This window comes from Pelophylax lessonae (genome assembly GCF_965119305.1).
Source record: "Pelophylax lessonae genome assembly, chromosome: 11".
In the NCBI taxonomy this organism is placed as follows: Eukaryota; Metazoa; Chordata; class Amphibia; order Anura; family Ranidae; genus Pelophylax; species Pelophylax lessonae.
Window position 1 is genome coordinate 181,498,615 of NC_138778.1, and position 25,102 is coordinate 181,523,716.

At 42.1% G+C, this 25,102-nt stretch overlaps 1 protein-coding gene across 6 annotated transcripts in view; it reads right to left on the reverse strand.

Annotated features, from left to right (window-relative positions):
* Positions 1-25,102, reverse strand: part of TANC2 (tetratricopeptide repeat, ankyrin repeat and coiled-coil containing 2) — a 773,447-nt gene that overhangs the window by 74,095 nt on the left and 674,250 nt on the right. For 5 of the 6 annotated variants that reach the window (XM_082271257.1, XM_082271258.1, XM_082271259.1 and 2 more), the window contains one exon: positions 5,127-5,237. The exons of the other annotated variant lie outside the window; for it this stretch is intronic. In XM_082271257.1, the coding sequence (XP_082127383.1) occupies positions 5,127-5,237 (111 nt within the window). The remainder of the gene's footprint in view (positions 1-5,126; positions 5,238-25,102) is intronic. 6 annotated transcript variants of the gene reach the window in all.

Consider the following 25,102-nt stretch of genomic DNA (forward strand, 5'->3'; position numbering starts at 1 on the left):
GATGGACAAAACAGGTGCAGTTGAATACAGGTATCCTTACTTACCCTTTAAGCCGGCCATAGATGGTTCAATCTCAGTCAGTTCAGCAGGGACTGGCTGAGATGCAAACCATTTATGGGCACGCTGATTGTACCGGATTGATCTATCAACTTGGGTACATCCAGCATGTCAGATTTTTCATGCGATTATTGCCAGAGGCTTTAGCCGCTAGCAGTGATCACTATGTGTTCTACCGGTCGGGACGGCTCCCCGTGAACACACACATACACCATCAGGAGAACACAATAGCTATGCTGGAGAGATTCCCCCATGGAAATAAAATCACTCCATCTATGGCCGGCTCTATTCTCAGCAAAAACCTGTATAAGCTACAAGTCACCAAAATTGTAGCTTACAAAGGGGTATAGACTTTACATGTGGCTGTGCTGGCTGGATTATATCTCAAAGTGCATTTGTTTCAGCATCCAGCACTGAACCCAGTGGCAGGGGTGTGATGAAAATAAAAGTGTAAGCTATTGGGTTTTAGGCTTCCGGGAAGGATAAGAACTGCTGTTTATGCACATTTAACAGACATTAACACTGAGGGAAGCTATATGTAAAATGGAAGACAAGAATGGAAAAGAAATAGTAACAAAGGATTCAGGCTCATGGGAAAAGTGGATGCAAAGGAAGACCAATTTCTGTCTATAACAAAGTCTTATGAAACAATGGGTCAAAATCAGGGGAGGACTGGGCCAGGAAGCAGGGGGGCAATTGCCCCCTGGGCCTTTCTGATGTCCTGTAAAAAGGCTGCACCGTTTCTGCCACAGACATGCCTAAAGGATCCCTGGTGAAGAGAAGTAAAAAGTGTCTGCCACTGACATACTGAGTGCGGGATGAAGACAAGGGCAGAGCGCAGCCTCCCTTCCTGGCATGGATGGTGTAAACTGTGTGTGTCTGAGCAGAAGCGGGTTCCGTGCCCCCACTTGAGACTTTCCTCCCCTGGCCAGCCCTGACCAAGCTGTCCCAGCTCCCCCCAACTGCCCCCTGCTGGCCAGGTTGGGAACCCGGATTCAGCCGGTGAGTAGAGAGTACCTGGAAAAGGGCTTCAGCTTGGAATAGGGGGTAGGAGGAGGACATGAGGAGGGGGAATGGGAGGGGGGGCAAGTTGCTGCATCATGGGCCTCTGGTTTGTACTGGCCCCCTGGGCTGAAAGTTGCCAGTCTGCCCCTGGTCAAAATTATGATATCAACGCACTTGATATAAAAATACTGTATATTGTCAGCTGCTGGATTTTATTCCTCCATTTATTATCAACAAAGGGTAGTCCTCAACCCATACAATGCATATCATCTCACTTTGTATTTAAAAAATGCACACACATATTTTCAAATATTTCATGCTGTTGGGCCTCCAAAAGGCTCTTCAAAGCATATGTCAGCAGTGCCAGCATAACAGACGGGACAGGCTGACTACTAAAATGCAGACGATCTCCACTTCAGTGACTAGGAACAGATCAATAGACAGGACAGTGCTTTACACATGTAAAACAGTTACTGGACTGCAGTGGCTGTGGGACTGCACAGTAGATGCAGCCGGGTCTGACACTTGTGCGGAGCAGGATGTCACATTATGCTAGATGACTCAATCCTGCAGCAGTTGCAGGTTGAGTGTGTGAAGGATGCAAGATTCAAATGTAACACCTGGAGGTCTGGAACTGCATCATGGTTTTTCCCTTTCTAAAGTAGATGTACTGTGTATGCTCACAAGCCCATTGCTTGACTACGAGAACAGTGACTTCCCAGAAGTGTCACAAAGCTGGCACGAATCAGAATCATAGCTAGAGGTCCCTGCAATCCACATAGGCACAGCAATAGCAGAACCACTGAGAAAACAGTCAGAGCTTCTATTTCTTTTGATAATGGTAAAGGTTTTCCTGCAAATCATTATCCACCTGTTTTAAAGAAATCCACTGATGGGTGTTTTCAGTCTAGCATTAGCTACCTCATGCAGGCCATCACCCAGAATGCTTTTGGGCCCACCGCTGGTTGGTTGCTATAGAAACTCTGCATATTTTATGCTGATTCACTTTGCAAGCTGTCAGCGAGCAGCCTGCCGAGAAAGAGGGGGGGGGGGGGGCAAGTGAATGAGAAGGAAGGGGTTGGTTATGTGTCCGTTCCAATAATACTTCCCATCATCAAGGTGGGAGTAGGAGAGGTGACTGCTGGCAAATAATATGATGAGGAAACAAAAGGATTGTATATTTCAGCCACAGAAAATCAATTTTTTTAACCATTTTTTTTTAATCTAGGCAACTCATACAGTTTATAGTCGGTTTAAAAAATTTTAAACGACTTTATGAAGAAGCTGGAAAATACACAGTTAGCTCATGTCAAGCATTCTTGTAGATCATAATCTGCAAACCCTGACCAGGAGCCCTGTGAGAAGGGTTAAGGGCCGTACACACTTGACGAAAATCGGACGAAATATCCTCCGATCTTTCTCTGTCTTCTCAGAGTTCATTACCGTTTTTAGTCGACATGTTCACAAAATTTCTCGTCCGACTTTTCTTTTTTTTGGCACATTTGTTCCTAGACTTCCGGGTTGTCAGCAACTTCAGATCATGCGCGGTCTTTCGTATCCGATTTTTCACGGACGTACTGCATACACATTAAACGAAAATCGGTCGTCTGGGGGCGGACGAAAAAAATTTTGGTGTTTGTCCCTCCGTTTTTTTTCGTTGAAAATGTCCGCATCGGTTGCTGAAAGTTGTGTACACACTAGGCGAAAATCGGACGATTTCACATCGGGCGGGAATTTTCGGCAGATTTTCTACTAGTGTGTACCCTGCTTTACACTGCCCATAGATGGATCAAATGTTCTATAATCATTTCCGCCTGACAAAGTCAATATTGGGGTTCGGAGGAGTCCCACTGTCAAAATCAATAGGCACAGCAGGGAGGATTCCTCTATCCACCTCTATTGTGTGGACTGATCAAAAAAAAACAAAAACAAAAAAACGAGGCATCTATGGCCAGCCTTAGGTCAGTTTCCCCTGCCATCTGTACAATAAAACTAATTTTTTCTACAATTGTTATATAGAATTTTGTAGATGAACATTTGAGGAGCATACGCTACTAGCATCATCAGCACCATCTCAGATAAATGCTAGCCTCTGTCAAAATAATACAACCTGTCAGATGAATGATCCCTTCCATTAGACAGCAAGGCAAAGGGGTTTGTCTAGGTCTGAAGATGCATAGACATTTTGTATGGTTGTGATCATTTGCACACAGAGTCATCTATTCTTATGTAGGAACAGTAAACCTATGTTTACTTTTCACATTCTTATGGTCACCAGACATGTACAGCAGGCACCTAGTGATGCTCAATAAATGGTCATATACCTGGTAGAATGCTCTGAGAGGCACAAAACCAGAATGCTTTCACATGTAAATTTCAACAAGGTCAGTATTTGTCAGGTCACCTGTCATAGTTATGGGCTAACAGCAAAGTACAGCAGGTGTAGGGGCTGGCCCAAGCTGTTCATCATCCAGAGCTGGTAGAGATTTGCATAAGAGACCATAAGTCGATGTTAGGGTCAGAGGAGTCCCACTGTCAGAATACAATGGCACAGCAGGGAGGATTTCTCTATCCACCTCTAGTGTGTGGATGGGGAAATCCGCTTGTCCTTTTTGATCATTTGTCTGGCTGATCAAACAACGGGGCATTTACGGCCACACTTAGATCCGTTTCACCTGCTGTACAATAAAACTAATTGTTGCTACACTTTCAAAAAATTTGGAAATTTATAGATGAACATTTGAGGAGCATACACTACCAACATCATCAGCACCATCTCCAAGATAAACTAGCCTCTGTCAAAATAATACAACCTGTCAGATGACTAATTTCTTCCATTAGACAGCAAGGCAAGGGGTTTGCCTAGGTCTGAAAAAGCATTCACATTTTGTATGGTTGTGATCATTTACATACAAAAGAGTCCTCTATTCTCTTGTAGGAACAATAAACCTATCTTCACTTTTTACATTCTAAAGGTCACCAGAGATGTACAGCAGCCACCTAGAGATGCCTAATAAATGGTCACATACTGGAAGGCACAAAATCAGAATGTTTTCCCATGCAAATTTCAACAAGGTCAGTATTTGTCAGGTCACCTGTCATAGTTTTAAGCTAACAGCAAGGCACAGCTGTGGTGTAGGGGTTGGCCCAAGCTCTTCATCACCTGAAGCTAGTAGAGATTTGCATAAGAGACCACTCTGCATTTTGTTGTTTCCAAGACATTTAAAACAGGATGTATAGCCAAAGCTTGTTTGGCTATACTTCAATGAATCACAGGAGTACAGAACGTTTTGCACTCCTATGACCCCTTTTCAGCAAACAGCGGGCTATAGCGTCACAGAGCCGGTCCAGGCTTTGAAAAGATCCATATGGATGGACCGGCAGCTGGCCGCCCCCTGCAAAGCCCAGAGCTCCAGTGAGCACTGGAGGGACACAGGCTCTGGAGAGAAGAGAGCCACTGGCTCTCTGCAGCCTGAAGATTAAGAGCTGAGTGATCAGCGGCGTTTGATCGCTCAGTTCTCAGACTTAAATCTGACAGGGGACAGATGCAGCATCTACCTAGGTGAGTGTGTATTATATATATATATATATATTTTTTTTTTTTTAACCTAAATCCATAGTTCTCTTTAAAAAGACACTATAGAAGCACAGAATGTACCTTTAGGTACCTCCATATGTGTGACTATACATTAAGATATTTGGTTTCCAGCCTTAAATGTGTGGTGACATTTGAATAAAGACCTGAGACTTTCCAGCCAGAAAGGCAACTTTTTTTTTAATTGATCAACTACAAAGTGCTTCACTGGGCTTGGGCAATTTGTCACTGAAAAAACAAAGAGGCTACATTTACAGAAAAAATTCTCACTGGCTTCCTGTACGTATACTAAGAACAGATAATGAAGGCAGCAAAGCGAAATTATTTCAACTCATGCCCAAGAAAGACCAAAAAAGTACCATCTGGTTTACATTAAGGGGCTCTAGTGCAACCGCTGACAGTTGTCACTTCCTGTACCATCACATTTGACCCTGGAAACCATGTGCTACTAACAAAGCCATTCACTTACCCAACAGGTATGCATCAGCGTCCAGTTTCTGAGATGAGCTCAGGGTTGGGGATCCAAGTTCAGACTCTGGAATTCTGGGGCTCTCCACAAATTTTGCTTTCCTCAGTGGGGCTAAGAGATGCAGTTTAGAGGTGAAAAGGAAAGGGGCAGGAAGTGGGTTAGCAGGAGACAATAGTAAAAGTAGGAGGAGAAAGTGTTGAAGAAGGTAAAAGGTAAAGGGGGAATAAGATAAGGTAAAGAAAGGAAAGAAAGAAAGAGAAAAAAGGCTGTGAGCACACTGAGCAGATGGAAACCGTTAACAGCATGCAAACACACTGTCCAACATAGATCATGTTACCCCTAATTTTTCCCCTCTCCTCTTTTGTGTACTGGAAAAAACAGCCATGTGTCAGCTCTGCATTCTTTTCTGGGGATATGTGCAGAATGCAACCCCCCTTCTCCCCCAACAATGACACTGGTGAAGTATCGGCGAAGAATAAATTGTATACAAGCATCAAGAGAAACTGCTAATTAGGACTTTTGAAATAAAATAAAGGCACATGACTGATATGTCACTTTATCCCCCTAGAGAGAGTGCAAGATCTGAACATATTAACATGATCATAGCAAATTAACAGTTTGGAGAGATTTGAAGGTCTATTACTGTGCATATATAAATATATTAAGTATAGTTGCACTAATCATATGACAGTGTATAGAATAAATTAATAATTCCAGATACTCAAACAAAATATCCCTTAAAGTTCATAAGTGAAAGTCTTTCAGGTAGTTTATCCTTCTTCAATAGTGAAAAACATATATCCGTGTTCACAAAGGAATCCAAACAAAACAGTGCTCAAAGCAGATCCCTTCACCACATATACAAACCGCTTACCAGAAATTGTGGATCTCAAATTAAGAGAGATTACACACACCTTAGTCACTCTCAACGGACTCAGCAGCCAAGCTGGAGAAAGGTATTGATTCCTCTGGTTCTCATATGGAAAATCCCATAAGATTCAATAATGAAGCAATCGACTGGCAATAGCTCCCCAAGTATATAGATAAAAGAGGGAAACCTTGTAGTGTAATACGTTAAAACAGCGTTTATTGACACAACATAAGTTACACTTACAGGAATGAAGATACAAATCAGCGTTGTCTAAACACTTGGTATCAAACATGGCGGCGGTCAGCATTAGCCTGCTCTTGCATAATAACATCACAAATATGGCTCCGCACGACGCGTTTCCCCGTAACAGGCTTCAAGTGGTAAAGGAGACTCATCTGGGACGTCAATTACCATCATTTAAATACAAAAGGATGCAGAGACACCGGAATTAAAAAAAACATCCCCGTGTCCGAAAAATGTGTCACTACTGGTTCATAACAATAAGAATATCATAATTAATTATAACAGTAAAATAATTCAATTTAATGAAGTAATTAATTCACAAAACCATTTTAAAAAAACATTTAGAGCTGAAAATCTATTAGGGGGAATGATGGCCCTCCTTTGCCCTATCAAGGGGGGGGAAGAGACCATATGGGTATTAAAATGGACCCAGGGAATTTCCTCTAACTAATTATATTATTATAAACATTTCTAAAAACCACAGAATCCACAAGGGAAAGGTCCCCGACCACCTCAGTGGCAACAGGGGGGCCCTAGGGGAATGGAATATTCCCAACTGGGACGGGGTGCCTCAGGGATGGACCCATTTGGAAATAGATCTGATCATTTTTTAGGAAAAGGTCAAGGTCAGAGAAAAGGAAAACAAAGAGGATGTAAGGAAGGGAAGTGGAAGCGTTCCCAAGAAAAGAAAATGATAAGTAGTGAAGGAATTTTCAACCTCAGCGGAATCGAACGAACTGAAACTGAGACAATTACTATAATTTACTATAATTACTAAAATTATTTACATATACATTGCACATTCACATCAGTCCCTGCCCTCAAGGAGCTTACAATCTAAGGTCCCTAACTCACATACATAAACAGTAGGGCCAATTTTTTATACAGGATCCAATTAACCTACCAGCATGTCTAATCCCCTTGGGAAGGCTGGATATTGTGGATGGACATTTTAAAGTTACACAACCTATCACATTGCTATAATCTTTGTATATAGACTATAAACTGAAGGGCTTGTGGAACGAATCATCGGAGTTTCCATTATTTCCTATGGGGAAATTCATTTTGATATAAGAGTGCTTTGGATTACAAGCATGTCTCCAGAACGAATTATGCTCGCAATCCAAGGTTTTACTGTATTAGTTTATTCTATACACGGTCATATCATATGATTAGCACACCTATTCTTTATATATTCATAATTTTTGGGTCCTTGTGTTCGGATTATATTGGTTGCAGCTTTTCAAAGATTAATTTATTAAGTATATGGTTATATGGTTTTGGTTTAAAAACCACATCACAGGTTCAATTTATCACTGATTATATGGTTGCCTTTTTCTCACTTCATAGTGATGGGGATAAAGCGCAGTGCTTTTTTTTTTTCTTTTTATACTGTGCATATATAACTGTTCGTACAAGTGATGAAAAACGTGCAAACATTGAATGCAGTACGATCCTGAAACAATGGAGCCCTATAATAACAGTATAATTATTTAAAGAAGAACTAAAGTGGGGGGAAATGTGCTAGCAGCTAGAGCTACTGGAAGAAGAGGCAAGAGCTGAAATTGCTTTAATTTTGGAATCTGTTCCACTGAGTGGCATATATATATATATATATATATATATATATATATATACACACACACACACAATATTTTCATAAGTATTAGGACGCCTGCCTTTTTACACATGAACTTTAACAGCTTCAATTTTTCTGGGAAGGCTTTCCACAAGGTTTAGGAGTGTGTCTATGGGAATGTTTGACCATTCTTCTAGAAGCGCATTTGTGAGGCCAGGCACTGATGTTAGAGAGAAGGCCTGGCTCGCAGTCTCCGCTCTGATTCATCCCAATGGTGTTCTATGGTGTTGAGGTCAGGACTTTGTGCAGGCCAGTCAAGTTCCTCCACCCCAAACTCACTCATCCATGTCTTTATGGATCTTGCTTCTTGCACTGCTCCAAATCATTTTGTTAATGGGTGATTATAGTTTGGTGTTGTTTTTCAGGGGTTGGGCTTGGCCCCTTAGTTCCAGTAAAGAGATCTCTTAAAGCGTCAGCATACCAAGACATTTTGGACAATTTCATGCTCCCAACTTTGTGGGAACAGTTTGGGGATGGTCCCTTCCTGTTCCAACATGACTGCACACCAGTGCACAAAGCAAGGTCCAAGACATGGATGAGTGAGTTTGGGGTGGAGGAACATGACTGCGAGCCAGGCCTTCTTGTCCAGCTTTAGAGCTTGACCTGCTCTTCTCTGAGAATGGTCAAACATCCCCATAGACACACTCCTAAACCTTGTGGACAGCCTTCCCAGAAGAGTTGAAGCTGTTATAGCTGCAAAGGGTGGGCTAACTCAGTATTGAACCCTACGGACTAAGACTGGGATGCCATTAAAGTTCATGTGCGTGTAAAAGACAGGCGCTCCAATATGTTGGACAATACAGTGTGTAATATATATATATATATATATATATATATATATATATATATATATGAATTATTTTTATTTCAACAGATCAAGCATTCTAGGACTTATTTAGTGTAAGTAAATTTTTACATTTTACAATACACCTATCTATATGTTAAATACAGCCAAAAAGTTTATTTAAACAAAGGCTTATAGATTACTTAAAAATATTACTATGGTGACCTCAATGGAATATAAAGTAAAAGATATTCATATATTTTTTTTAGAACTACAACCGACAGGTTGTCACTACAACCTGTGTACCGACAGTCTGTGGGCTGGGATTTATCAAAACATACAACACTGTGCAAACAATTTGCAAACTCTAAGATTGTGGGACTTGCAACAGCCTTTCTGAAAACCTGGGACAGATTAAGTTATTCCGTCAATGAGTGTCATAAGATAAACTAGCTTTATGATATATTTAAACTGTATATATCATTTCCTTTGGAATTTTCCATCCCTTCATTAATCAAGAGATAAGAAATGCTGCACTTTATCTCATTTGCTATGCATGTCTGCAACCTGGGTATTATTCCATGTGGCTGGTGTCAGAATGAGTAGCCACTCACTGCAATTTAAAACAGTACCCATAGATAGCCAATGGCAAGGTGTCCTAAGCAGATAGTTTACTGGTGATGTTGCCCCCTTAACAAGGGCATCCCCTGAACACAGCATTGTTTCAATTCTCAAAGCTTTGTTCAGGAGCTAGAATAAAATAATTATATAACCCTGCGCTATCTGATGGGGTTTTGCGTTTTGGTGTTTGCAGTTTGTTAGGGAGCTGCTACCAGACCCCGGTGACAAAACAGCCTGGGGAGGAGAGGTGAGCAGCAGGTGGGAAGGGGCAATTTGATACACCTGGAAGTGTTGTGAGTTTTGTCATTTTCTGGTGCTTAGAACGTGGCATTTAGTTAAGTAAAACCAGATTACATTAAATTAACCACTTCAGCTCCAGGAGGTTTTAATCCCTTCCTGACCAGGCCAGTTTTTGAAATACAGCACTTTGTTACTTTAACTGACAATTGCACAGTCGTGCAATGCTGTACCCAAATAAAAGTGATGTCTCTTTTTTTCCCCACAAACAGAGCTTTCTTTTGGTGGTATTTGATCACCTGTGCGATTTTTATTTTTTGTGCTATAAACAAAAAAAAGAGCGACAATTCTGAAAAAAACATTATTTTACACATTCTGCTATAGAACATTACCAAAAAAAAAAATAAAAAATCAAATCTTTTCATCCTTTTAGGCGGATTTGTATTCTGCTACATATTTTTGGTAAAAAAAAAATAAAAAAAATCGCAATAAGTGTAATTTGATTGGTTTTCACAAAAGTTATCACGTCTACAAACTAGGGGAAAGATCAATGTAATTTTTATTTTTTTATTTTTTACTAGTAATGGCGGGACTGCGGCATTGTGGCGGACAGATCGGCAGGGGGGGGCAGTGACATTACTACAGTAATCAGTGCTAAAAATATGCACTGTTACTGAAATAATGACATTGGCAGGGAAGGGGTTAACCTAGTGCGTGATCAAGGTGTTAAATGTAAGCCTAGGGGAGTGATTACTAACTGTGGGGGGAGGGGCTTTTGAAAAGACCATAGAGACCTGTGATCCCATATAGAAGGATCATAGGTGCTCTGTGATCATTGCAGAGAGAAGAACGGTCAGCTGTGTTTACAACAACTGACCTTTGTTCTCTCTCAGCGGGGAGCGATCGCGGGTGGCCGGCGGCAATCAGGCCCGCCACCCCCCGTGCTTCGGCGTGCGCTTAGCCCCCAGCACCAGGCGCGCGACCGACATACCTCTACGTCGGTTCGCACAGGAGGACCTGCCTGCCATATTAGATCTGCGGCGGGCAGTCCGTAACTGGTTAAATATTGTATTTTTATTGTAATATTGTGTAGTTATAAACTACTTGAAAAGGCGTATTCTTTTAAAGGGTAACTCCACTTTTGGGGGGGGGGGGGATAGCAAATAAAGAAAAAATTATCTAGCCTATACAATTGCGACACAAATCATATTGTAATTGAATGTGATTAAAAATTCCTTTTCAATCTGCAGCAGCTGTAATTTTCTGTAAATGCAATGCAATATGGCTACCTGCAGCTGTTCTGTACACAGAATGTGTACTGACCACACCCCAGAAACATCATTTCCTGCTTGTGTGATTGGCTCAATGATTTTCCCATAAGTCTGCACTAAGATACAAGTCAGATTTCTGGCATCCCCTGCAACAAAAATGTAATTTTTGGTGAGATACTCCCAATAGGAACACGTCTAAAGGGAAGCAGACCCAGCAGATTTCCTCATTAGAGCCCTGCAGCTGCCACAGCTGATTGATAATTATGAAGCCACTCCGATTACACCCACTCAGTACAGAAGGTCAGAGGAACAAACAGTGATTTATTTAGAACAGGGATGGGGAACCTTTTTTCTGCCAAGGGTCATTTGGGTATTTATAAAATCATTCGGGGGCCGTACAAAATTATAAAAATCTGTCTGTTATATTTGGTCAAACATTTAATTAACTCACCCCTAATGTGATGGCTGCAACTGCTTCTCTTTGGTGAGGTGTGTGATGTTAGCTGGTATTGATGATGTTGCTACTCGCAACTGGTTTTCCAGGTTTGCGTCGGTCAGTCTGGAGCGCAGTCGACTTTGTGGTGGTAAGTTTTGAAAAGAACTGCTGGCAGGTAATGCTGGTGGGCATAGCTGGCTGGTACTGCTGGTGGGTACAGCTGGCTGGTACTGCTGTGGGTAATGTTGGCTCAGGCTGGTACTGCTGGCTTGTACTGTGCTGTGGGTACTGCTGTGGGTACTGCTGGCTCAGGCTGGTACTGCTGGCTCTGGCTGGTACTGCTGGCTCTGGCTGGTACTGCTGTGTGTGCTACTGGCGGGAAATGCTGGCTAGCAGCGGTGCCGCACTGGAGGAAGAGGCGATGTTTCCTGTATTGGTCACAGGCGGAGTGCATTTGATATCACTCCGCCTGTGACTCACTCAGACTGTCACAATGGAGCCGGAACTATACAGGAAGCATTGGCTCCATTCTGACACAGACTCCGCTGCACGGGGGCCGGACCAAATGACTTTGAGGGCCGCATACGGCCCCCGGGACATAGGTTCCCCACCCCTGCTTTAGAATAACAAAAGGTAGGAATCTGCAAGAAAGGTTGTTCTAATCCTTGTAATGTACAGAGATCACCCAGAGGAGAATGTTTTTTTTTCTCAACAAAAGTGGAGTTACACTTTAAGTATACAGTATATGGAGAGAGCTGAGGGTATGTATAGAGCCTCCTAGTACTGGTGGGTTGACTGATGTAGGGAAACTGCCTCGGAAACGCTAAGCCAGTCGATTAGAGGCTGGTCTTCGAATGAAGCACTAATGGACAGATGAATGCATTTCATTGGACGATGAGATGTTCCTCAAAGAAATTACATATAAGGTGTTTCTTTATATCATTTTTGCAAGTACAATATGTTTCTTTTAACAAATTTAGGATTTTTTTTGAGGATCTTACACTATGCCAGTGCACTTATTGTTTCATTTACAGACTTTTTGTCATCTCGAATGACATACACCCACAATGCTCCCCCTGATCATGTTATCTTCACAGCTTTAGTTCACAAAGGAGCTCAGAAATAAGGAATATTATTTATGGCAAGTAAGAAGCAGGTACTTCTTAAAGCTGAACTTCACTCTCTCAATCCATATTGGCCATTTGTAATTCTTATATTGCTAGCATTAGTATCTGGATAGAAAAGTATATCATATTTACTCGTTTTGTTTTTTTTTTCAGTTACTTCCTGGTTTTTATGCCTAGTCAAATGATGTCATACATCCCAGGGGTCTTCAGGAGGGGAGGAGGGGCTTGCTCAGATAAGCAGACACTCCTGCCTGCAAGCCTGAACTAAGGGCAGATGGATTCTAGGAAGTAAATGCTACATGAATCATCCAAGATGGCCGCATCCCGAAATACTAGGGGGGGCTTTTCAAAGTGATTTCTCAGCAAAATAAAGCACGGGGACATGGATGGACGGGGGATTTTGCTTTGAAAATTAACAATGAATTAAATAGGGTTTTTGGTTTGTGCAACTTTGGTTTGATGTGGTAAGGATTTAACTACCTCAATACTGGGCACTTAAACCCCCTTCTTTCCCAGACCAATTTTCAGCTTTTAGCGCTGTTGCATTTTGAATGACAATTGCACGGTAATGCAACACTGTACCTAAAGCAAATTTGTGTCATTTTTTTCCCACAAATAGAGCTTTCTTTTGGTGGTATTTGATCACCGCCAGGTTTTTTCTTTTTTGGTGCACAAATAAAAAAATACTGAAAAGTTTGAAAAAAAAAAAAAAAAGTTTTTTTGTTTAGGTTATAAAATTTTGTAAATAGATACGTTTTTTCCTGCACTGATGAGCACTGATGACGCCGCACTGACAGGCACTGATGAGGAGACACTGATGGGGTGGCACTGATAGGTAGCACTGATATGTGGCACTGATAGATAGCACTGATATGCAGCATTGGTGGGCACTGATAGGCAGCGCTGATGGGCACTGATAGGCAGCACTGATGGGCACTGATAGGCAGCACTGGTGGGCGGCACTGATAGATGGCAATAATGGGCACTGGTGGGCAGCACTGATAGATGGCATTGGTGGGCAGCACTGATAGGGAGGGCACCACTAGCAGGGTCTCTGAGCCTTGTTTGCCATCCCTGGTGGTCATGGGTGGGCATCCCTGGTGGCTCGAGTGGCACCCCCCCCAGGGCTGCACTGGTAATCAATGTTCTGATAACCAGTACAGACCCTCCCCCCCCCCCCCTGTGATCAGTGAGTAATTAGAAATACTCACTGATCCCCCGGCTGCAGTACAGATCCTCTCTTCTTCTCCTCACTGACAGGATCTGTCCGGAGGAGAAGAGATCGAAGCCGTTACAATGGCTGTGTTTACATTACATGACGGCTGTGATTGGACACAGCCGTCATGTGATCAGTAGGGCCAATCACAGGGCCCTCCTGCCGCATCTTGTTACTCTGTGTCCGAGGGACACAGGCACATCGAGATCGCGCAGCTGCACGTACCCGCGGCGGCGCAATCTCGCTCCTTCTGAAGGGCGTTCCGGAACGTCCGATCAGAAGGACGAGACTCCCACCCGGCCGTATATGTACAGTGGCCGGGTGGGAGGTGGTTAAAGAAGAATTGATTTGGTAATGCTAACAGCTGTATGATCTATTGATTCAGGTGAAATGTAAACTTTAATGAAATGTAAATGTAAATTTGAACGATGGATCTTCTAGTACAATAACATATTTTTGAGGATTGGGGCGAGGGTGTGGGAGGACATGCGTATGAAGCAAACATTCATTCAGTGACAAATCACACTTGCACTGTGGCATTGCAATACATTATTGTAAGTTTTGTAAGCCGCCAGCTTTACTTGAACAAGATTCAAGGAGGTGTGTACGCTAGTTTTCGCAGATTTTTCTTTCATTAAACAAATTGTGACCACTGTGCCTAAATCCACTAATTTGACGAGCTCTAAAAGCCAACATGGTCTGCATGCTCTTCAGTGTCTTCCTGGCTTCAGAATCACTACCCCTGACTGAGTCCTGACCCAATTCTACACACAACATTTTAGCTGCATGTCTATCAAAATCTTTTGTATAAACTCTCCTACCTGAGATAGTGAAGACTTTGCTTTAATGGGTTTCTTGAACAGGTAATTGACTAATCAAATCCATTCTCCTCCTCAAAGAACGAACATTAAAACTGAACTCTAGCCTTATCTTTAACCATTTAAGCCCCGGAAGATTTTACCCCCTTCCTGACCAGGGCCTATTTTGCGATTCGGCACTGCGTGACTTTAACGGACAATTGCGCGGTCCTGCGACGCTGTACCTAAACAAATTTGACGTCCTTTTTTCCCACAAACAGAGCTTTCTTTTGGTGGTATTTGATCACTTGTGTGATTTTTTGATCATGCGCTATAAACAAAAAAAGAGCGTCAATTTTGCAAAAATAACAATATTTTTCACATTTTTTTATATGAAATTTCCCAAAAAAAAAAAAAAAAGTAAAAATCTAAATTTTTTAACATTTTCGGCCATTTTGTTTTATGCTTACAAAAAAAAAAAAAAAAATCGCAAAAAGCGTATTTTGATTGGTTTGCGCAAAAGTTATCGCGTTTACTAACAAAGGGAAAGATTTTTGTTGTTTTTTTTTTTTTAACGAGTAATGGCGGCGATCTGAGATTTTTTTTGCGGGACTGCGACATTGCGGCAGACAGATCGGACCCTTGACTGACATTTTTGGGGTTACCAGTGACATTACTACAGTAATCAGTGCTATACATATGCACTGTTACTGTAAAAATGACACTGGCAGTAAAGGAGTTAACTGTATTGGAGAGGGAGGGGTTAGTGTGTCCTAGGGGCCTGTTTCTAACTGTGATTGGCTGTGGCTACTAGTGTAAGAACAGAGATCAACGGTCCTACATAGTAGAACCGTCTGATCTCCATTCTTACACAGGGGAGAATGACAGGCGGCTTTGTTTACATCAGCCGCCTGCCTTTCTTCCGGTGTAACGGACGATCGCGAGTGCCCAGCGGACATCAGATCCGCCGGGCACACGCGCAGGGGGGGGGGGGGCGTGACCGCGAAGAGCGCGACTCCGGTGGCGGTCAGGGGAGAATGACAGGCGGCTTTGTTTACATCAGCCGCCTGCCTTTCTTCCGGTGTAACGGACGATCGCGAGTGCCCAGCAGACAACGGATCCGCCGGGCACACGCGCGGCGGTCAGCCTGTGAGGGGCTGACCGCCGCAGTAAATAGTCGTGCGGCGGTCGGCAAGCGGTTAACCTTGCACAGTTGTACAGACTTCTCACCTGTAGTGAACATGCTTACTGTGATTTCAAAGCACACTGTGAGTGTCTCACAATGTGCATTAGAAGCTGCAGGAAATAAGATAGATCAAGCTCACCTCATTTCCTGGCCGCCCCAGGCTTACGGTCTCTAGCCTACCCATTTTAATCAATGGATGGATTTCAGTTCTTGCAATCATGGAGGCTTAGCATCACATGTGGATTTTGCATGGCAGCCACCATGCAACACCCATTCCTCAAGGCTGACACCTGCATATGAAAGTGGTTGTTAACCCTTGCATATACCCAGTGAAGTGACTACACAAGTATGAAACAAATGCATAGCTTGTACCTGTTTATCTGCAGTTATTTCCCCTGTAGATCATTCTACAATACACAGATCAAAGGATTTTTCTCATCAGTAGAAAGGGATCTGATGCCACACACACTGCAGAGCTAGAGCACAGAGCTTTGTGAATTTGAATAGCTAATTGGAAGGAAGGGGTCTCTAATAGAGAAAATACAGAGCTGCAGCTGTGAGTCATCTGCTGTGTGCTGGAGGAAGGCAGGCCTTCTCCATGGAGTCTGAAGTTTTTACTTAAAGAGGTACTGCAGTCTGCTCTAATAATTTGTAATAAAAGCATCTTTGCCATTCTGAAGCTTCCCTCTAACCACTTTGCATATTATTTTATATATACTGTAATTCTGTACTTGCCAAATATGCTGCAGAAATATCCCCCCAGGAAGTCTGGCTGCAGCCATTTTAACTGTGGGCAGTTGAAGCTGCTGTGTGTTCCCTTCCTGGATTTACAGAGGCACACATACACATATTATATAGATATATATACACACACATACAGATAAATGTCTCAAACCACTGCTTGCCTGCACATTTCTCCTCTCTTGATGAATACTCATGGATCTCTGCAGTCTTCTATTATCTCCACCCTCATCCAGCCCCCTCCCACTCTGAAGCTCTCCTTGACTTTCCTATGACTCATCCCTCCCTCCCTTGCTTGTGAGAGGGAGAGCTGTGCATGATGTCATTAGCCTAGGCTAATTACCAGACAAGGAGGAGGAAGTGGGCTGTATACGATATTTACTAGCAGAAAAAAAAAAATGTTTTACTATCCAAAGTTAAAACAACAACAGCAGATGATTTAATAGATGGAAAGATGAAAAATGACTTAAGAGCCGCTTTAATCTATTAGGAATGAGCCAGATAGCAGAGAGAAAAGAGATTAGAGATGAACCAGAACCAGACTCCAGACTAGCACACACACTATAGAATAGGCTGTGCTTTGTTCACTTTTTATGTCTGAGGTTTATAACCACTTTAAGGCATTTTGACATTTAACTGCTCACAAATCTATAAGCCCAAGAGCCAGTACTGATGCAGGGTACCGTTAGGTTTCCAGCACCCTGCCAGACCCTCCTACCAGCTTTGATCTGTCTGTATTGAATACAGAAGCACAGAGACCGGTGCCGATGTCACTGGGTCTAAAATGAGGCATGTATTAAAAACAAAAATTTTATTTAATAATGTCACTAGTATGTTTATGAGAGGGGGGACCAGAAAAGGCAAAATATGATGAGATAAAATTTCAGCTTTAAAGTATTGACGCATGAAACCACGGAATGTCAAAAGACCTCAAAGATCATTGATAAGATGCCACTTACGACCAGCAGAAACACAGCTGAATATTAAACAAGGAACTCACAGACATTAAGTGGCTGATGCCCAATCTGGCCTATTTATAGTCAAAGACTAGGCAGCTAAAGTACACTACCGCCTCCCCCCCTCCCCCACTTTTTTTCCCCCCTTTCATTTTTTCCTCAGCGGTTTCCCCTCTCACTTTCTGGCTGTAAAATGTCCTATCAAACTAGACACATTTTTTTCGTTATTCATTGCAAGCAGTCAAGGTTGTATGGAAAATTTCCCTGAAATATTTTCATATGACTTTTGCCTTGTTGTATTATGTTTCAGTTATGCAAAAAAACATATATTCAACTCCGGGTCAGAACTAGGAGGCACCATTTTTCAATCCATACTGTATGTACTGAATAAAACTTGCGGTAAAGTGGTCGAAAAAAAAACTACAGGCATATGTAGTTGCATAACCAGAATTCCCATACTGTCTACTGAATATATAGTGATTTGGCAGGTAAGTTGGCTCAACCCCTCGTTATTTGACCTGTGTAAAAATATAGACATGAGATGGTAAGCACATCCAATCTCTAAATAAGCATACTGTTGGAAGATAATGATATAACCATGTTTTATCACACTGATTTAACGTTATACCATGTGGACACCTTCATAGCTGGCTATATCTTAAGGGAACAGAAGCAATTTGATGGGAAATTCAATTTTTGTAATGTTTACGTCTTCCCCAAGATTGATCAACCATGGAATGTCCACAAAAGTTGAGGGTAGCCTATAATGATAATTTCTTGAGCAAAAATTATCTTATTTCTGTTTAAAGAGTATTTCATTTTGATGGAGTAAAAAAACATTCCCCTCTGGGTGATCTATGTAGATTACATGGATTATAGCAAACTTTGTTGCAGATTCCTACCTTCTGTTTTCCTGAAGAAATATTGGTTTGTGTCCATATGAAAAGTGAATGTAAATGTAAGTGATTTTGTAATTATCCATCACCTGCTGCACTTGCAGGGTTCTAATGAGAAAAGTGGCAGGGTCTGCATCCCTGTAGATCTGATTTCCCTTTAGGAGAATCTCACCAAAAATGACATTTTTAATGAAGGGGATAGCCAAAATCCGGCTTGTACCTTTGTGTGGACCTCTGGGAACATCAGTAATATCAAGCAGGGGGGGGGGGTGCAGGGGGTTTGTTCTGTACACCATCTGTTGCCATAATAAATTCTACAGAAAAATACAGCACTGCAGAGTGAAAAGGAAAGGTAATTTCTAACAACATTCAAACACAATATGACTTGTGTAGCATTTGTATATGCCATATATATATATATATTTTTTTTTAATTGGCTGATTATTCCCACAAAAGTGGAGTTACCCTTTAAGTGTTATTCGTAATAACCGATACAATCTGGAAATGGGAAGCTACATTTTCCTTGGGGGTTTCCTTCCACAGTCACAAATATGTTGGTAGCGTACACGGCTTCTTCTAAAAGTAGCCTGGAGCAAGCGTCTGTGGCGAGAACATTAGAGTGTAAGCTCAACTAGAGCATGAACTGATGTGAATGGTTCGGTGTTCTCACTAAAGCATTATATAACAGGTTGGTGCTATTTAAAGGATAATAGCACAGCAGCACAGGTCTGCAGTGTCATCCTGCAGTTCTACATGGTGCTTGAAGAACACCATTTACTGACAATGGTTCTATGGTTATGAGAAGGTGAGCCCACAATGTATGTGTGTGGGTACTTACAGATGAAAAGGAGAAAGTACAATGACATTACTAATACATGACAATAATGGGTGACGATCATCCAAATGACACACGAATACCCACTTTCATATTCCGCAAATTACAATCCACTGCTTTATCTTCAAAGAGAAGCAGCTCAAAAAATATATTTAACCCATCCCTGACATTTAGTTTCATGTGTAGATAAAATAAAAAGTAAGAAACCTAATTAAAAGACTTTATCAGAATGTAAAACCATATAGAGAACCTACTATAAGAAAAACATGGTGGATGCCATTACTGGCTGGTTGGTTGGTAAGTAGTGACTGGAAATCCCCTTGCTTTTCTGATCTGCGTTTGCCCTTCCAGTGCTCCCTTCTATCAAGACCAGTTATAGGAGGGGATGTGACCACTTTTTGTATTATCGTTCATATTTATATTGGCCAGGCAACGCACTGACACCTTTGCTGCCATTGTGCAATGTGCTGGGTGTTCAGTGTGACCCTGTGCCTTTAAGGAGGGGTGGGCTCCCTCCAATCACCTGTCCTCCATCTATCCATTAGAAAGCATGTGCTCTCATTGTGGAGACTTTTTAAAGGTAGAGTTAGGGTCTGCATCAGGGTACCTTGCTGTGGCCTGCAGCTTACGCATGCATTTGCAAATGTGTGCAACTAAACCCCTGTTTTTAATGCCTACTGTTAGACAGGTCAATTCAGTTGGTCGCTGGCTGGTTGGTAAGTAGTGACTGGAAATACCCTTGCTTTTTTGAGATGGATGTCCTGACCTTACTGTTACTGACCTTACCTTCTAAAAATTCTAGTTGCCTGGATGACGGAACAAGTATGTTAATAAGGATTTCTTACTTTCCTGGTCTTCAAACTCAAGTCAGCCATACACGGATTGAAATATGGCTGGTTCAGCTGTCACCGGCCAAATCTGGATCCATGTATAGACAGGCTCCTTGTACAAAAGCCAATCTATCGATCAACCAGCCTGTTGGAAAAATTTCTCTCTCCTATAGTCAGTGGTGTTGATTAGTGTATTCGGACGGTAGGGAAATATCCCAGTTGACAAAATACAAAGGCTCAGCAGGAGAGATTCTCCCATCCACACAGTAAATCGAGTCATTTTCTTTTGTTCAGCCAGCTGATTGTGTTTTACCAGGCTTATTCCAGGTCAGTGTCCAGAAGCCAATGGGTCAAGAGATAAATAGTAGTCAGCAATAGAAGCCCCTGTATCTTCCTCAGGACACATTTACTTTAAAACAATGTTTTTTATATATTTTACCAGGGGCATTAGTAGAATTGTGACAGAACATCGACAGGCACCCAAGTGATAGGATAGAGGGCTGCATTTTCCATTCACATATCCATATAGAGGCACTCAAGTAATAGCATAGAAGCGCTGCACTTTCCATGCACATATCCATATGGAGGCATCCATGTGATTGGATAGAGCGCTGCACTTTCCATGCACATATGCATATGGAGGCATCCATGTGATAGGATGATAGGATAGAGCGCTGCACTTTCCATGGACATAGCCATATGGAGGCATCCAAGTAATAGGATAGAGCGCTGAACTTTCCATGCACATAACCGTATGGAAGCATCCAAATAAAAAGGATAGAAAGCTGTACTTTCCATGCACATATCCATATGAAGGCATCCAAGTGATAGGGTAGCGTGCTGAACTTTCCATGCACATATCCAAATAGATGCATCCAAGTAAAAGGATAGAGTACTGCCCTTTCCATGCACATATCCACATGGAGACATCCATGTGATAGGACAGAGCGCTGCACATTCCATATGGAGGCACCAAAGTGATAGGATAGAGCGCTGCACTTTCCATGCACATATCCATTTAGAAGTACTTAGGATCTTGGTGTTTACAGATAGGACTGTGACAGACCTAGGGCAGCCTTCAGTACTTTAAGCACAACTCTTATGCAGTGTACATAGTGTGCTATGAGAAATAGTGGGTGAGGAAAAATTTCATTGTGGGAGGGGCTTAAAGGGGTATGAGTAAATTAAACCCAAACCTGCTGAATGCGTACACAGCACACATATGTCACAGTCCTGGTATCCACAAATATTTCCTAAATTACTGTGCCATAGGCTGGAGTCTCACAAATGCGTACAACATACAATCATACAATACATTTTTCAAAAATGAAACTCTTCCAATAGACATTTTTGCACAAAGAATACAGACAAAAAGCCAACACTTTCTGAGCCTAACTTAAAGACATAACTTCTTTAACTAGTTGGGGTCTATTTAGCAACCAGCAGCTGTTGGAACCATGAACACTTTGGTGAGGAGTATATTCTGTACAATATTGTATAAAGAATGCTGGTTGCAGGAGTATGTAATATACAGGGTGCAAAGGGTCAGGAATACATAACACACAGAGTGCATGGGGCTAGGGGTGGGTAATTAACAGAGCACAGGGGTCAGGAGTAGGTAATGCATAATGTCCAGGGGTTTACGAGTACATAACGTATAAGGCTCGTGGGTCAGATGTAAATATCAAACAAAGCATTAAGGTTCAAGAGTAACTAACGCACAGAGAAGAGGGATCAAGAATAAGTAATGAACACAGCACAGGGATTAAGAGTACACAGTACACATTAAAAGTGCACAGGGTCAAGGGTAAGTAACAAGTACAGGGCAGAGGTAAAATAAAAGTAATGCACAGACTTCAGGGATCGGCATTGCTTTGCATTGGTTGGTGAGTGCCCCACATCCACACAGTGCAACCTCCTGCATTCTGAAAGTTCTTCCAGCGCTCTTGAAATGATGTATTGGCCTGCTTGGTTAAGGGATGTGGAAAAAAACTTCTTTGGTGACCCAGACAATGGATGGCATAGTCTGCATAGGGCCAGCTACTCAAGTAAACATTTTGGTTCCCCCTTTAATGTTTGTTATTATTCAAAGCTTGTTCATGCCCTGGCGCCTCCTGCCATTTGTGCTACACTACTTCCTGCATTTATTCTTCCTCTATTAAGAATTAGCTGAGCCTCTAGAGTGTGCGGAGCTGATAAGAAGGTATGCCATTTTTGTCTTTGCGGTCTTCCAAATCTTGCCATTCACTAATTAAATGCAGCAATGTCCTTACTTGCAGGGCCGAGCTTTAGCTTCTGTCCTGCCAACGTCCCAATGCCATGGCTGCCCACTTTTCTTTCATTTTTGTTCTTAAGCCGTTCTGCTGACTATCCTCACCTGTAGAACAGAGCAGAAGTAATCTTTTGGAGCACTTTCCTCAGCTCTGTGCTACAGGTCTGATAGGTGGTGGGCAGGTTGGCAGTTTCCAAAGAACATAAAGAAAAGAAAAAAAAAAGCAAGCGGCCACAGCGTTGGGATGCGGGGAACTTGCCAACATATGTGGGGTACACTCCCAGCACTATAGACATGCACGTATTTCACATAAATGCGATCAGTTTAACATACCTAGCATTACATTACATGTGTTAATGCTTTCACACTTGCTTTAGCTTGCAATTTATATGTATTGATACAGGATACAGGACACTCATGTCATTACATAATGTATGTGTGTGTCCTGTAGTAGTGCAGTATAGTTTAATCTGAGATCAGAAGTTCTACTACAAGGGTGCTTAATACATATTGTTTGACTTTGACAGATAGGTAGAAGAGCCTACAAATGTGTTAATAAACCATGATTAAGAATATCTGGCCAAAGAAGAATTTGGACAATTACTTTTGAGTAACATTAAGGCAGCCCAACCAGTGGGTTGAATGATCCAATGCGATCGATATGGATGGGGGAATCCTCCCACTGTGTTATTATATTCTGATAGGGAGCCTTCCCCACTGTCAGAATACAATGATCAGTGCTGCTGGCTATAGCTGACGGCACTGATCAATCAGGAAAAAACTGGCAGGCTGTTTGTACATCAGTTGATTGGTGGATTAAGTACAACCAGGGTGCCCACACATGGATCAAAATTTGGCTGGTCCCTGCTGAACCAGCAACAATGTGGTCCCTGCAAGGCCAGCTTTGCAGTAGTGCCCCAAAATTAAAAGTGACCAAAATTCTAACATTCTCCTCTAATTTAATCATTTTGATGATCCTATATTAAAAAAATGGAGCAGATACAACAACCTTTCAAGGTAACACACTATGATAGCATATAGATAATAGTCACCCTTTTGCCGCATTTTAAAATTAGACATTTTTATATAGTGTCCAATATATGTTATCTGTCAAATTCAATTTTCACCCAGTAATATTTGCCTGGTGAGGGTAAATGCATCACTGACATAACACAGAAAGACCTTTGCTCAGACCACGGGGGGCATATAACACTGTGCAGACAACCTGACATGTATAAAGCCTGTTAAACACTGAGTTTTTTCCATTCAACCCAGCAGGTTGAATGAAAAAAAAAAAAAAAACCTTTTAGCTTCAATTGGAGCCGCTGTACTAACAATCCGACGTTAGGACAGTGATCTCCCCCGTTGAGCTGTTGTGTTCTGACAGGGGGACGACCCCCCACCAGAACACTCTGATCAGCTGCGGCTTTTCCAGCATGCTTGTTCGATAGAAACTGGCCAATTGGCTGGCTTCCGTCGAACCAGCTGGCATATACATGGCCCGCTGAATGTCTGTCGGCTTTTATTGAACCGGTCGATGTCGCCCGGCATTCGGCTTGTGTGTACAGGGCTGAACAGTCTGGTGAGAACTTACTTCTCACCTTCAAAGGTCACAAATTGCCAGGTACAACAAACCGGTTGCTAATCCTGGCACAAGAGTGGATTTTCTAGAGCGGAAACTGGGTGATTCATGAGTTAAACAGCTTTCATATAGGCTGGGCCAATTTGCTTGAAAGCACTACAGAAGCTTCACAGACGGGCTGCTTCTATACCGAGCTTCAGATGTATCTGAAAAGGTTTATAGATGAGTCAACACATTACCAGTGAAGGCACAGTATGTTCCTTAGCAAGTCTGCACTAGGGCTAAGCTAGGCCAACAGAAAATGGGGCTAATTTATAATAATTGGAACAAAGTATTCTAGTGTTTTCGTCAGCAACCGATACACCTATCTAACTGGAGATGCTCATTTGTTTTGCAAACTCTGTAACATTAAAATGCTCCACTGTAATTTGAGCTCCTCTGGGTTTTTATGGGTGCCTTACGCTGACCATGTATGGATCGAAGTTCAATCCATGTATGGGAACCCTGGTCTATCCATCGATTTGAGTACAACCAACCCTGTTGGGTTTGTGTCAAACGATTATTGCCGCTGGCTACAGCCAGCAACACAGGTCATTGCATTCTGCCGGCAGGGAAGGCTCCCTGAACGCCCCGCCTTCAAAATATGATAGCATTGCAGGAGGGATTCCCCCACTAACACTATCTGAACTCTTCACAATACATTATCCAAGGTTTTAACTCAAGCAAGATAATTCACTTACATGTAATATCTCACAATATATGCAAAGCTTTATCATTTGCACTCAAACTGTTATATTTCTCCATGGGGTTCCTCTATAACTGCCTGAATCTGAGCCCCAAGCTGTCTCAATCGTCCAGGTTTCCTTTACAGAAAGTAAAGTCTAGGGCAGTTTTAACTCATCGGTTATCCTTCAAGCCAGGGGTAGGCAACCTCGGCACTACAGCTGTGGTGAAACTACAAATCCCATCATGCCTCTGCTTCTGGGAGTCAAGTCTGTGGGTGTCAGAGTCTTGCAATGTCACCACAGTTGGAGTGCCAAGGTTGCCTACCCATGCTTAAGGCAGTCTCCATCGTCCTTCCGAATTGCCAACTACAGTATGTCATTGTTCCAACAGTGTTTGATTCCTCTTTTCATACCTCACTGGAAACTAGCTTCTTGTAAGAGCGCTGTCTATATTTCACATCATCTTTTGAATTTTTTAGAATAAATAAAAATAACCGCAGCAAACAATGCTTTAATCTCTGAATTACAAGTGTTTCCAAGTATATCCAGTCATTATGTTTTATTGAGAGGCACTCAAATAGCAAACACTGCACAAAGTAAGTTTGCAGTTTATTGGTGGGCGAAGCAAGTTACTATGAAATGAAATCACTATCAATAAGACATCTTTCCAGTTACAAAACTCCTGACAAAGCAGAAAAGCAGTGCAGAAAA